General features: G+C 35.5%; 1 protein-coding gene across 10 annotated transcripts in view; it reads left to right on the top strand.

Moving 5' to 3' along the window:
* RASAL2 (RAS protein activator like 2) overlaps window positions 1–13883 on the top strand; it is a 368857-nt gene that overhangs the window by 337720 nt on the left and 17254 nt on the right. For 8 of the 10 annotated variants that reach the window (XM_050766785.1, XM_050766793.1, XM_050766820.1 and 5 more), the window contains 5 exons: window positions 1957–2101; window positions 7965–8109; window positions 8778–9014; window positions 10805–11006; window positions 13053–13252. In XM_050766785.1, the coding sequence (XP_050622742.1) occupies window positions 1957–2101; window positions 7965–8109; window positions 8778–9014; window positions 10805–11006; window positions 13053–13252 (929 nt within the window). The remainder of the gene's footprint in view (window positions 1–1956; window positions 2102–7964; window positions 8110–8777; window positions 9015–10804; window positions 11007–13052; window positions 13253–13883) is intronic. The other 2 variants (XM_050766810.1, XM_050766801.1) reach the window with 1 other exon arrangement.

Raw genomic sequence — 13883 nt, 5'->3', positions numbered from 1 at the left:
GTTCTAGAGTGTTGTATGGTGGTTTTCTTCCTCACTGTATTTTGTTTAAGATTAACTGATGGCGCTATCCTTTAGGCACAGAAGGAGGTATTCCAGAAGCATATTGGGTATTAGCAAGAGTCTTTGTGGGATTAAAATCTATATTTAGAATAAAAATCCAAGGGATATTATACAATTGGTAGCTGTTTCATGATACACTTATCTTACTTCACGTTGGATAGAAGTAAAAACTCGGGAATATTTTTTTTTAAAGGAGAAATGTGCTGGTTATAGGAAGAACAAAAATCAGTTGAGAGAGTCTTTGACCTATGAAGGATATTCACTTAACTACGAAGAGTTACCATTATACTGTATGCAAACTGGTCATGATAAAATTACATCTCAGATCCAAAGAAATTCACAGCTAGAATAATGTATTTAGAACCAAACAAAATAAAGTACTATTACTATTTCTTGATATGTCAGAATATATCGATATATTCAATATTTAGTCTCTTATCTGGCTTCTATGGATTATAACTTTTGTGTTTCAATCTACTAATGATAATCTTGGGCATTCTGTCATTTAAAAAACTTACAAGTTTGGAGCGAGGTGTCACTGAAATTTTGAATTGTATGGATATGTTTCTACTTTTCAGTTGCTCAAGGTTCAGAATATATGTAAGGCTTTTTTAAATAACAATATTGATTTACATACACTTTAGGTAGAATAAACACCCATTTAAAGTGGAAAAGTTCAGTAAGCTTTGACTGATTTTGCACCCATTGAAACCACCACTATGATCAAGATACAGAATGTTACCGTTACCCCCAAGAGTTTCCTCCTGTCTCTTAGCATTAAGTTTAATAGTGATTCCTAAGTCTACAACTCTGTTATACTGTCAAACTGCCCCAGAGTAAGTCCCATTGACGTTTAAAATGCTTAATTTTAAAGTAAAAGTAAATCAGCATATTCCTCCTATTTTGGCATTTGCAGCCCTTGAAATATCCAATAATTATATAGCATTCAAAATATACGATGTTATCACATTTCAAACTGAACAACCAGTATTGAGCTTTACAAGAAGTTATTTAAGACTGTTGAGGAATGAAGCAGCTGTTTCTTTGCACCTTTATTTCCCCTTATGCTGTCCTTCTGGTTGGATGGATGGGCGGGCAGACAGAAAGATAGCCTAGACAGTGACTTCAAGTGATGAGTTCAGTAGACTCTACATTGACACTGTGGACCGATTTGTAGCTATTATATATTGAACACCTAGTATATGCCAGAAACTGTTAGGTACTGGAGATATGGTGGTAAACAAAAACAGAAACTGGTTTTCTGGGGAAAATAAATATTAATCAAGTAATTACAGAAATAAATAAGATTACAGTGAGAACTGCAGAGGATAAAAAGAGAGATGATACTATGAAATGGAGCAAGTGCAGCTCACTAATGGAGTTCAGGGGCAATGTTGGTCAGGGACGCCTTCACTGAGGAAATGATGTGTGAATTAAAATCCAAAGGATCCCAGGAATGAGCTACATGATAGTAGGGGTGGAAGCAAGGGTGGGAGCAGAGCAGAACTGAAAACAGTATTTGGGGGGAAAAAAAAAGGCTTTGTGGTAAATAGAGAACATTGTGTGTGTTAGAAAGGGCTTGGTGTATTAAAGGACCTAAAAAGAAAAGGTACAAGTCTTGAAAGGTAGACAGAAACCAGAAAATATAGGGACTTGTAGACTACATTGAGAATTATGGCCTTTATCAAAAGTGCAATGGAAAATCTTTGAGGAAATTTTAAATGTAGGGGTAGTAACACCTAAGATTTTATCCTGATTGCTTTTTTTCCTTTCAGATGAATCTGATAGCTTTAGTTTTAAAGCAACATTTCCAGGATGTCTGATATTTCAGCAGTCTCTTCTAATGTATATTATTTATTCAGTTGCTTTCTGCCTTATTGAACATTATTCTACCAGGATTTTCTGACTGACTTGGTGATGTCTGAGGTGGATCGTTGTGGAGAACATGATGTCTTGATCTTCAGAGAGAACACTATTGCCACCAAATCCATTGAGGAATACCTCAAGTTGGTGGGACAACAGTATCTTCATGACGCACTGGGTATGAAAGAGAAAAACATCTATTTTCTTTTCTTTACCTTTCGATTTTAAGTTATTTCACCCCCATGAGACAAATGAATTGAGCCCAAATTCTGCATGTTATTTAGTTCTAGTTGACTCAGGTGTTAAGGTTTGAATCGTGGCCATAAGAAGTCTCTGCAGTACTCACCAGTGGAGAAATAACAATAAATGTAGAAACAGAAACCCTGTCAGCATACACTGCTACTCTGGGTCCCCAGCCTCATGATTCCAGGATGCACAGTAATATCAGCAGTGTCCATTGATAGATCTGAGATGGTCTGTTTTCCCCAAAGTGTTGGGTGTTTATATGATGATGATATTACCTAGGCTTGAGAGTGTTACCCTGACATTTGTTATCATGCATGGAAAACTCTAATCAAAAGTGAAGAAAGTCTTGCCACTTCCCACAACTCCCCCACAAATTTCTGCCTTTGAGGTTTCTAGAATTTTTAACATAACTAATTTTTGTCCAATCAGTAGCTCTTGCTGACTAGGCTACACACTTGCAGTTCCAGATTTGGTCGTGAAATTGAGGCATTAACCACTAGAGTAAGGCACTGTGCTGGTCACTTTAATATACATCCCGATAGAGCAGATGTGAGTTCCTTGAAGAAACTAGCCCTTTGTTTTACCTCCATATCCCCACTACCTGCACAGACTGTTGAGCAGCACTGTCCAATAGAAATATAATATGACCCATGTGTGAGTAATTTTATTTATTTTTATTTTTTGAGTAATTTTAAATTTTCTAGTAGTCACAGTATTAAAAAGGATGAAGAGAAACAGGTGAAATTGATAACATAATTCGTTTGACCCAGTATATCCAAATACTATTTAATGGCTTAAAAGAATAAAAGTTATTAATTAGGTGTTTTACTTTTTTATTCTTTTTGAAAATCAGTGTGTATTTCACATGTATCACACATTTTAATTTGCATAAACCATTTCTAATGCTCAGCAGCCACGTGTGACTATCAAGAGTAGAAAGTAAAAATATGTTGAATGATTAGAGAGATTTTTACCCTCAAGGAGTTTGCAATATAAGGATATAACATTAGGGATATCTCTGTACCAAAAAGAGACATTCTGTGTTCTTGCAAAGAATTTTAAAAAATTGAATCCAGCTGATAGAATTGTCAAACTTTGTGTGAAATGCATTTATGTTAGTATGTAGTTTGAAGAATAGAAAGGTTAAAAATAGACATTGAGCAAGAGCAGATAAGATAAGAAGTAGCATGGGGAAAAGGACACATGAACAAAAAGACATAGAGGTGGAACAGAACCAGGAATGTGTGGAATAAAACCATTTAGCTAGAAAAAGACATGAAAGAAACATGTGAACAATAAACAAAAAGATTAAACAATAATTAGAACGAGTTTGTGAATACCTCAAATGCCTGGGTGAAGATTTAAAGTTTACAGTAATCATTGGAGAGCCACTGAAAGTTTTGAGCAGGGTGTTTTCAGTGGAATTAACTTAGCAGACTAAGACGAGTTGTATCCAGGCATGGTGGCTCACGTCTGTAGTCCCAGCTACTTGGGAGGCCGAGGTAAGAGGATTGCTTGAGCCCAGGAGTTCGAGGCTGCAGTGAGCTATGTTCACATCACTGCCCTCCAGCCTGGGTGACAGAGAAAGACCTTGTCTTTAAAAAAAAGGTGAAGAAAGCCTACTGAAAGCCAATCAATTAAGAAGCCATTGTAGGCTGGGTGCGGTGGCTCACGCTTGTAATCCCAACACTTTAGGAGGCCAAGGTAGGCGGATCACCCAAGGTCAGGAGTTCGAGACCAGCCTGGCCAACATGCTGAAACCCCATCTCTACTAAAAATACAAAAATTAGCCAGGCATGGTGGTGGGCACCTGTAATTCCAACTACTAAAGAGGCTGAGGCAGAAGAATTGCTTGAACCAGAGAGGTGGAGGTTGCCATAAGCCAAGATTATGCCATTGCACTCCAGCCTGGGAGACAAGAGCAAAACTCCTTCTCAAAAAAAAAAAAAAAAGCCATTGTAATAAGAAAGAATGAGACTCTGAATGAGGGTAATCACGCAAGTAAGAATAGAGAAGAAGATGGATATGAGAAATAGTAAGGTTGAACTGATGGAACTTGGCAAATTTTTCAGTTTGTAGGAAGGAAGGAGGGAACAAATATTACAGAGAATTGTGGGGTTTTGTGAGTGACTAGGGGGATGACGAGATTCTTAACAGGAATAGAAACCACAGAAGTAGTAGGCGTGAAACAGGGGAAATTACATATATATTCAATTTGAAGTTCTAGTAGGAAATCTCAGGGGTTTTAGATAGGAAATCTAAGATACCTGTCTAGCTGGCTGTTGGAAATTTGAGACTAATTTACAAACGTGGAGAGGTTAAATGAAGCTGCAAGATTACCAGAGCAGGAAGAGAACCGGGCCAAGGATAGATCTTAGAGTGCACCTGGGTTTATGGTGTACAATGAAGAAGAGGAATCAGAGAAGTGATCAGAGAAAGAGAGAGCATCCAAAAAGAAAGAAAACAGGAAAATACTGAGTCTAGACACCAATAGAGAAGAAAGCATCAATAGAAAATTATGGAAGGTAAAGAAAAAGAATGGATATTGCATTTGGCACTTTAAATATCACTGCTGGTCGCTCACACTGGTTTCAGGAGGAGAGGAGCCAGGCTGTAAGGAATAGAGTGAGTCGCCATTCAAGAAACAGGATCAGTGTGTTTACATGAAGCAGACACATTATAGTAGCTACTACAATTAGTTTCTGCTCTGAAGTAGATTTTTTGTCTTCCTGTTTATCGTCATATTTTTTCTCTAATCATATAGACATTAAGAATGGTATAAAGAGCTTAAGAAAAGTACAAAGAAGTTTATAGTGTCATTTACATAAAGAGCTTATTACAGTCATAAATTATATCTCATGATTTGCTTTAATGATTTGTGTTTTGTTATAAAAGTCCACCAAAAAACAAAAAAGCATCTCAAACCGTATTCTCCATTCTATGGAGATAGGAGTGAATATTTATTGACTACCTGCTTCTTTGAAATCAAATATTCGTATTTGAAAATTCAGTCTGCTAAACAGGATTTCTGAATGAAATAATTTCCAAAACGAAAAGTGGGTACCAGTCCTTTGATAGGACAGTGAATGATTAAATGGCCGTTGGGCTCAATGAGGCATGAAAATTAATTCAGTGGATATGGGAAGAAATTCAAGTAACCCCTCAGAAATCTCTGTAATAATATTTATAATCCAAGAGCAAGGGCCACAGTAGTAAAAATGGCTGCTGCTTCTAAGAGCATAAACAGAATTAATTGGTAAGCTTCTTCAGGACAGGGGCTGTATTGTCTTCTCATTAAAGTTTTGCTATATTTCATATACTTTGGGCAGAAAATAGATGCTGTTTCCAGACTGCTTGAAGAATTTTCAGAGAGAATTGATTTTAAAAGGTGCCAGTAATATTGTACAATATCTGTCTGCTTCTTAGCCAGTCCTTATCTTAATTAAAGCGTTACTCTTTCTGCACAGACTCTGCATTGTTTAGACTTAAATCTTCCATCTGTTATCCTATTTTACCTTTCCATTTGAAATCAGATTGCACCTTGGTATCCTGTGACACACAGGAAATACTATCTGTGAGATATACAAAAGAAAGCCCTGAGAAGACCTGATTTCCACTTTTAGCAATGGAGGCAAATTCCTTTCAGCAGTAATATGTCCATCCTTGTTGACTTATTCCTACATGTGTAATTTTTATGCTAGATAATAATGACTTAATGATTTACATAGAAAATACGTCATAGAACATTCTGGGCACAAACTTAACATGTAAACAACATAACGAGCACCCCCTTTGGCTCTGGTTTTTTTCAAATGCAAGAAGGCAAACAAGTGGGTTTTTTAATCTCTCTTGGTAATTTTTCTCAGTTAAGCACCTTCTAGTTACAAATCAATAAAAGCCTCTCCTTTCAATATGGTACATTCTACATGTTCAAACACTGGTTATTGTTTCAACAGTTAAAGTATTATTTTTCTATTTTGGAGCATTTTAAATATGTAATAATCAGGGACAAAAACTTTTTATGCTGGTACTATAGACAATTAATTTACTTCTGGTCCCTGGAGTTATCTATCTGGCGCTTTTCTTGAAGAATTAAAAATATTGTTAATATTCATGTTTTTTATTAATATTAGTATTTTTTCCCTTGAATACATATAACCTAAAAGAAGTCACTAAACAGAATATTTAGGATACAGGTGTAGAGTTTGGCCAGTTTTTACATGGGATATTTGACACTGATTTCTTAGTTTTAAATTTAGGTACTCTTTAAATGAAGTTCATTTGTGGAAACATAGCTCAGGAGACATAGAGAACATATTGAATACATATCTGGTGAGAATTGGTAACATTTTTAAAAGCCTCTTATTAGTTTTGGCCATTTCACTTGACAAAAAATTATTCAAAAGTTGCATGATTTTTACATTAAAATACTTTTTGTATGGTGCTCCTACTAAGAGCCAGGTGCCATATTACATGCTTTCCATGCATTATGTCTGTTCTTCACCACAGCTCTGCAGGGTGTTTACTATTAACACTGTTTTACAAATAAGACAGCTGAAACTCAGACTAATTAAGTGACTTTTCCAAGGCCCACAGTCAGTGTGTCTGAACTCAGTGCCTTTAATTTTTCTGTGCACCACTTTCCTTTCTGTATACCACATTGTTTCCTGTTCTCTAAGCATTTTTCCTCAAAATTATCACTTCTCATCCCCTGTCACAGGTATTTTTAAAAGCTTTCATTTATCTAAAAACTAACTGCTTTGATAGAAATGCTCTTTCTGCTGCTGCTGCTGCTGCTGCTGCTGCTGCTACTTAGTTTTGCAGGCATTATTGTTCACTTTCATGAAGTCTGTTATAACTAGCCTGAACCTCAAGTAATAAACGCATATTTAGGAGAATCTTTGAAAGATCCACTCCTCTTTCATAAAGACCTATAAAAAACCAAGAATACATACTGCCATCTCTGATAAATATTTATTGAGCACCTGTAACATTTTGGGAGCTATTCAGAAGAGTCAAGATTTGAACATGAATAAAACCTAGTACCTAATCTCCAAAGGTATTCATCCTAGAAATGAAACAAACACAAACAATATGAAATACGAAGTAGTCGAAGATATACAAGCTATGGTGTGTACTAGAGGATAAACAGGTAAGGTAGGAATTTGTTCTTTCAGGGAATAGTGGGTGTATCTTTCTAGAACATAGGCCATATGAACAGGGCTTCTAAACTAAATTTATATGGAAAAGCATATACAGATTATGTAAGGAGATCTGCTGTAATATTGTGCAGTGTTGAATGACTGTCTCCGTTACAAGAGGTAAGCATAGAGAACCTTACTTGCATCTGTATTTGGCACCAACATTAGCACTTAAAACCTTCAGTGGACTATTCAATCAAGCTTGGGTCATTTGTTCTTCTGCAATAACAATAATAGTCCCCTAAGTAGAGCGAGCCTTAAAACAAATAACGAGTTTATGACTAATTAAACATATATTTAGTTTAATACATTTTTTAAGTAGTATCATTACCATTTTTATAAATACTATGACGATGATGTTAGTGATTGCTGTTATTCCACTTCCAGGATAAGAAAAATAAACATGGTATGTAGGATGTGACAACTCTTGGGTTCCAAAGCAATGAGGCTTCATGGGCCATCTTTTGTGCCCTCCCTGTCAGATCTAGAAAAGAATTCCCCATTATACATTTTAGGACAGAAATCATAAGTCCTTTTATTATATTCAGGAAGACACTGTTTATAGCTATATTTTCATCTTCTCTCTTCTAATAGGGGAGTTTATCAAAGCTTTGTATGAGTCAGATGAGAACTGTGAAGTGGATCCCAGCAAATGTTCATCTAGTGAACTGATAGACCATCAGAGCAACCTGAAAATGTGCTGTGAGCTGGCTTTCTGCAAGATCATCAACTCTTACTGGTGAGCTTATCTCATCCTCTGCCTGTGGAACATCTTTTCATGTAAAAGTCATCACAATGTTAACAATTATTTTACAACCAAAGGGGAGGGTCTTGGAGAGAAATTGAAAGTTTCCCGAATACAGTCCCATCTAAAATTGAAATCTCCATTGTAAGCAGAAGTACTTTTTAACTGGCTATCTACATAAATATAATCTCTCCCCAGAATATTAGTACTATAGCCTCTAATATCAAAAGTATTTCTTTTTATTTCTAAAATATTTACTAGTGTTGAACAGATGTGTTCATGAATTTTGATCATTGCACTAACTCTAGCAATTGGTGAAACTTTGGAAGATTTTTGATGAACAGTCTTTAGAGAGACTATGGTGAGTTATACTAAACCAGATGGTTTAGTCAGGAGCCTCATGCCATTTTCCCACTTTGCAAAACTAAATTTAAACTAATCCAGAGTTTTGTAGCCTTGGGTTTCCAGTCTCCATCTGGCCTCTGTGAATTTTTCCACCGCCTCTCAGCCATGAATCAGGTAAAACCTCATCCCAGAATTTCTACTAGGTCCTCCTCACAGCCTGACTCTTAAGCAGAGATATGTTGGATCAGGGTGGAATCACTTGTGCTTTGGGTTCTGGTACTGTGTTTAGAGGTTTTGGTACTTTTTTCCTTCCCTAGTGTTTTCCCTCGTGAGTTGAAAGAAGTGTTTGCATCATGGAAGCAGCAGTGCCTGAACCGTGGCAAGCAAGACATCAGCGAGAGGCTCATCAGTGCCTCATTATTTCTCCGTTTTTTGTGTCCAGCCATTATGTCTCCCAGTCTTTTCAACCTTATGCAGGAGTATCCTGATGACCGCACATCTCGGACTCTAACTCTTATTGCCAAGGTCATTCAGAACCTGGCCAACTTTGCCAAGTAGGTGATACTATTGTAACCACTTTAAAAACACAGTTTAAAAAATACTCGAGGCCTAAAATTTGGATGAGGGTTGGGAACCTCATCACTCATGTTACCAGATTTTCACTGTGATATTAATAAATATAGCAAAAAAATTGGAAACAAGTTAAATAATCACTTCGTAGAGGAGTGGTTAAGTAACCTATGATACATGCATTCAATGGAATATTTGCAGGTACTACAAGCTGCTTACAAAGACTATCCAATAATATAGAGCATTAAGAGAAAATTAAATGAAAAGTGCTGATAAAAATGCTTTAGTAGGGAAAAAAAGGGCAGAATAAAAAGTGGTATGTATACTGTTACCCCAGCAATATGAAAATACAAAAATCTAACTATAAAAAAAGTTGGGAAGAAAAGACAAATTATGTGGTTACATTGTCTTAAGACAATTATCCTGACCACTTCAAAAAAGACAATTTTATGAAAAATGCAAAAGATGGAGGGGGGCTGTTCTAGATTAAAAGAGATCAAATGCAGTACTTGAAACTTATTTGGATCTTAAGTTGGAAAAAATATATGTCCTTTTGGGGGCAATGGGTGGAATTTAAATATAGACTGTAGATAAGATAATTCGTGAATAGTGTTTTTAAAAGTTTTAGTGTGATAATGGCATTGGTTTATGTAAGAGATATTCCTTATTCTGAAGAAATGGACACTAAACTATTTAGAGGTGATGTCTGCAACTTGGTTTAAAATGGTTCCAGAAAGGAAAAAAAAAAAAAATCTGTATAGAAAGAGAGGGTGTGAAAGCAAACTTGGCAAAAATAACAGTTGGTTAATGTAGATGAAAGGCATATGGGTATTCATTGTATATTCTTTCAACTTTTCTGTAGGTTTAAAATTTTTCAAAAGAAAATTAGGAGAAAACAGTTGGGAAGGAAATGTACTAAAATATAAACAGCAGATATATTTGGGTAGCTTGAATGAGACATCCACACTTTTTTCTTTCTACTTTTCATTGTTTCAAACTTTTTTCAGTAAGTTTATGTTATTTTTATAATTTATAGAAAATAAGTTAAAGAAATGTCTGGGAAGGAATTCACATTTACAAAATTGACCAAGATTTATTCAATATTGATGCTTAAAAACAAGTTTCTATTAGCAATGTATTGAAGAAGAAAAAAACAAGCAGATTGTTTTCTAGTATAAATAGTGGCTTTTTAGAGGTGTACTATTTTAATTTTGTATAATTTATATATAAGCCAATGCAGAAATACACATATTTATCCATATTTGAGCTAAAAAATATTTATATTTTATTTTGGAACAGGTTTTATGGACTTAAACTAGGCCCTGAAGATAGGTAGAATCTAGATAGGCAAAGGAAAGAAGTTTTTCTCTAGTGCAAGTAAATAGCATGGGCAAAAGCTTGGAGAAGACAAAAATGTATAATATATTTGGGAGACTTTGAAGAAACTAGCAGTATTGAAGGTTTGTACTGGTGAGCATTTGGTAGGTAAGTGAGGCCTATATTACAGAGAAATTCAAATACCAGAAGTAAAAAAAAAAAAAAAAAAAAAAAGGTTTGGCTTTACCCTTTAGAGAATAGAAAGCTATTCAAAGCATTGGAATATTAAAGTGATATTAAGAAAGTATGTTATAGCATTTATTACTTATAGATAATAAAATTAGTCATTCCCTCCACAAAATTAAAAAAAAATGTCATAATTCTGTGTAAAGTCAAAGCAAAATGATCATCTCTCTCTTGAATATGTTCTTTCTCATTTTCTCATCCTCTACTTCAGGTTTGGTAACAAAGAGGAATACATGGCATTCATGAATGATTTTTTAGAACATGAATGGGGTGGAATGAAGCGCTTTCTTTTGGAGATCTCTAATCCAGACACCATCTCAAACACCCCAGGCTTTGATGGTTACATTGATCTGGGCCGAGAGCTTTCAGTTTTGCATTCCTTACTGTGGGAAGTAGTTTCCCAACTTGATAAGGTAAAGTAGGTTGACGGAAGATAGAGACTTTAATGTACCTGAATTCTGGAAAGTACCTATGGAGTGATAGCACTCACTCTTTCTGCTAATTGAAAGCAACCTTTTACCCTAGAAATCTGAGAGTGGTCATCATTTCTGAGTAAAATATGGGACCGACAACCGTGAAATTCTAGAAAACCATGACATTATTAATATATGTTTTTAATATTTATCTGAATTAATGGAGTATATTTCTCTAAATTTATATATACAGAGTGCATATCTGAAAACTTTATTAGAAACTAATATATTGGTATATACAGCCTTATGCATGTCTAACAGGATAAGATGAAACCTCATATAGTAACTTCTAATAAAAGTGTAGATTAAGCTAAGAAAGTACTAGGTTTATCATGTTTTAAGTAACTTTACCCATGAAACAAATTTTTTTACTATACAAGTCATAGAGTTTCATATAATTATTAGTGCTAAAAATCACTGTTTTTTTCTTTACAGATGTGAATTAAGAATACAGAAAACAATTATTTTTAATCATTTGTTTGCTAAGAATTTTATTATGTACCGTATTAATAATAAATATACACCATGCCAATCATTTTCTTCCTTCTGGAATTTAACAAAAAGGAATAGATTTGGTAGTAAAAAATAGTCTAATAGACTTTGGCTAGGCTTATTACAATAATTATTTATTGATGTTTTTGTTTGCTACAGGCATTTTATAAATATGTGTGGTGGTATGTTAGAATAACTTCAAAAGACAGTTATTTTTCTGTGATAATGATTTGTTTTCCTCTGTTTTCCTATCAATAAAAGTGATATACCAGTAAAATTTGAAGGGGAATAAAACGTATTAACAAAGGCCATTTTGCTGAGGAAACATAAGTGGTAGTGTGTCCTCCAATGCTTAAAACATTTGGGAAACAGTAAACTGTTCCTTATTCTTGAGGACCTTTTTTCACTTTTAGAAATGCTAGCTAGAGTTTTAAGTTGCAACTATGCCAAAGGTAAATCCTTTTCATATGAATCATAGCCCAACATTGTTGAGCAAGTAAAGGCATTGGTGGCATCTATACCTGTTTGAGTAGGGTGAAAGAGTCTGTTGATTGTTGAGAAGGCAGAGACCCAAAGGCAGCTATGTCAAACTGACTGACAGTTGAAGGGGACCCCTAAGACCCCATGAGAGTAAGAATTCCCTAAAGAAAAAAATGATTGAAATGGATAAAGCAAGTATTAAAGAGTTAGTCTTTGTTGAATAACTGCATCTCAGTGGGATGCAGGTTCAGTTTTCCTGTGAAATGGGCTTGGTTTATTCAGGATCAAGGTCTTTTTAACGCACTTTGCTGTGTAAATACACTTTCTCCTTTTTAATCTGTGTTTGGTCCTGGGAACCAGGAATACATCTAGACATATCTCATAGAGAAAGTTTACCTGATTTTATTGTTAAATTAACAACAAAAATTGTCTTTCTGATGGAAACTCAGTTGGCAGTGGGTCGGGATTCCTGAGATTGACTGGGATAGTGGATGGCAGTATCATCTGTGTGCCCTGCAGTACTCTGGATTCCTGAATGCAGCACCTTCTTATATGTTGGCATGCATTTCTTTTCTCACATGATCCCTTTTCTTTGAAAGTTTGTCATACTAGCTGATCCTCTGGTCTTGAAGTTCTTTTGGTTAGAAGGAATTTGGTTCTTCCTCTACCCTCCCCCACCTTGATCTACTAGCCTCCCAGAGATTTAGTTTGCTTCGCATGTCTATTTTAGTTGGAATGGCATTAGTTTGGTAGTTTTGAGCATGTCTTTTAATTTTTATTTGCATAATCCTGATTTCAATTTCCTTTCTTTCCTCGATGTCTGCTGCACCCTGTTTCGCCTCCTCCATTCATCTCGACGCCATGGTTCTGCTGCTCCATAACAATGCATTATGAACCTGCCACTCCCATATGCAAATACCTACCCTTCCCTCCAACCTGCACCCCTCCATCAATGGCCATCGTTGTGCCAAAAACAATCTATGGTGGATGTCGCAATGCTTATTATCCAATTAGGGTGAAAATTCCTTCCTACAGGCGACCGTGGCAAAATTGGGGCCTCTCCCTCGTGTTCTTGCTGATATTACCAAGTCATTGACTAATCCTACGCCAATACAACAGCAACTGAGACGCTTCACTGAACATAACTCCAGTCCAAATGTCAGTGGAAGCCTCTCCTCTGGGCTGCAGAAAATATTTGAAGACCCCACTGACAGGTATGAAAGAGAGGACGTGACCAATATCTCAGAGAAATATAATGTTCAGATTTAGCAGAAGTATATTCAACCTGTTTTTTGAATTTACAAGTTTAAAATCATGAGCAATTGAAGACTCATCTGACCTGAGAGCAGTTCAATTATTTGTCATTATAATGCACAAGATCTGGGATAACTTATTTTCTAGAATGGTAGTATAGAGAGCTATAATATATTCCCCAGCATATTTTAAAAATTTCTGTCTTGCTTAGTGGAAGACCAAAGGCTTTATGAAATTCATGTTTCTATACGTTATAGCATTCAAAAACTATGGAGAACCTCGGTGAAAACCATTTTATAGCTGGCTATGTCAGCTGGACAGGTAGATACAATGTTGATGCTTAGACTGTGTTATGGATTGGCAAGACTTGTGCCTTTAGCAGGGACCTTGCAGTTGTGTACTTAGAACTTCTCTTGAAGGTTTAGATAAGTAAGTATGAATTGGAATATTTCAGGAAGGTTTAAAACCTAACTAGGAAATTATTGGAATCCTGGTTAAAACTGAAGACAGTGATGGGTTGGTATCTACAGTGTTATTCTCTACTTTTGGGGAAAAAGTTAAAATGCTGGATTTTATTCTAACAATTGTAAT

Source organism: Macaca thibetana, chromosome 1 (genome assembly GCF_024542745.1).
Source record: "Macaca thibetana thibetana isolate TM-01 chromosome 1, ASM2454274v1, whole genome shotgun sequence".
NCBI lineage: Eukaryota > Metazoa > Chordata > Mammalia > Primates > Cercopithecidae > Macaca > Macaca thibetana.
This window is presented reverse-complemented; position numbering and strand designations above follow the sequence as displayed.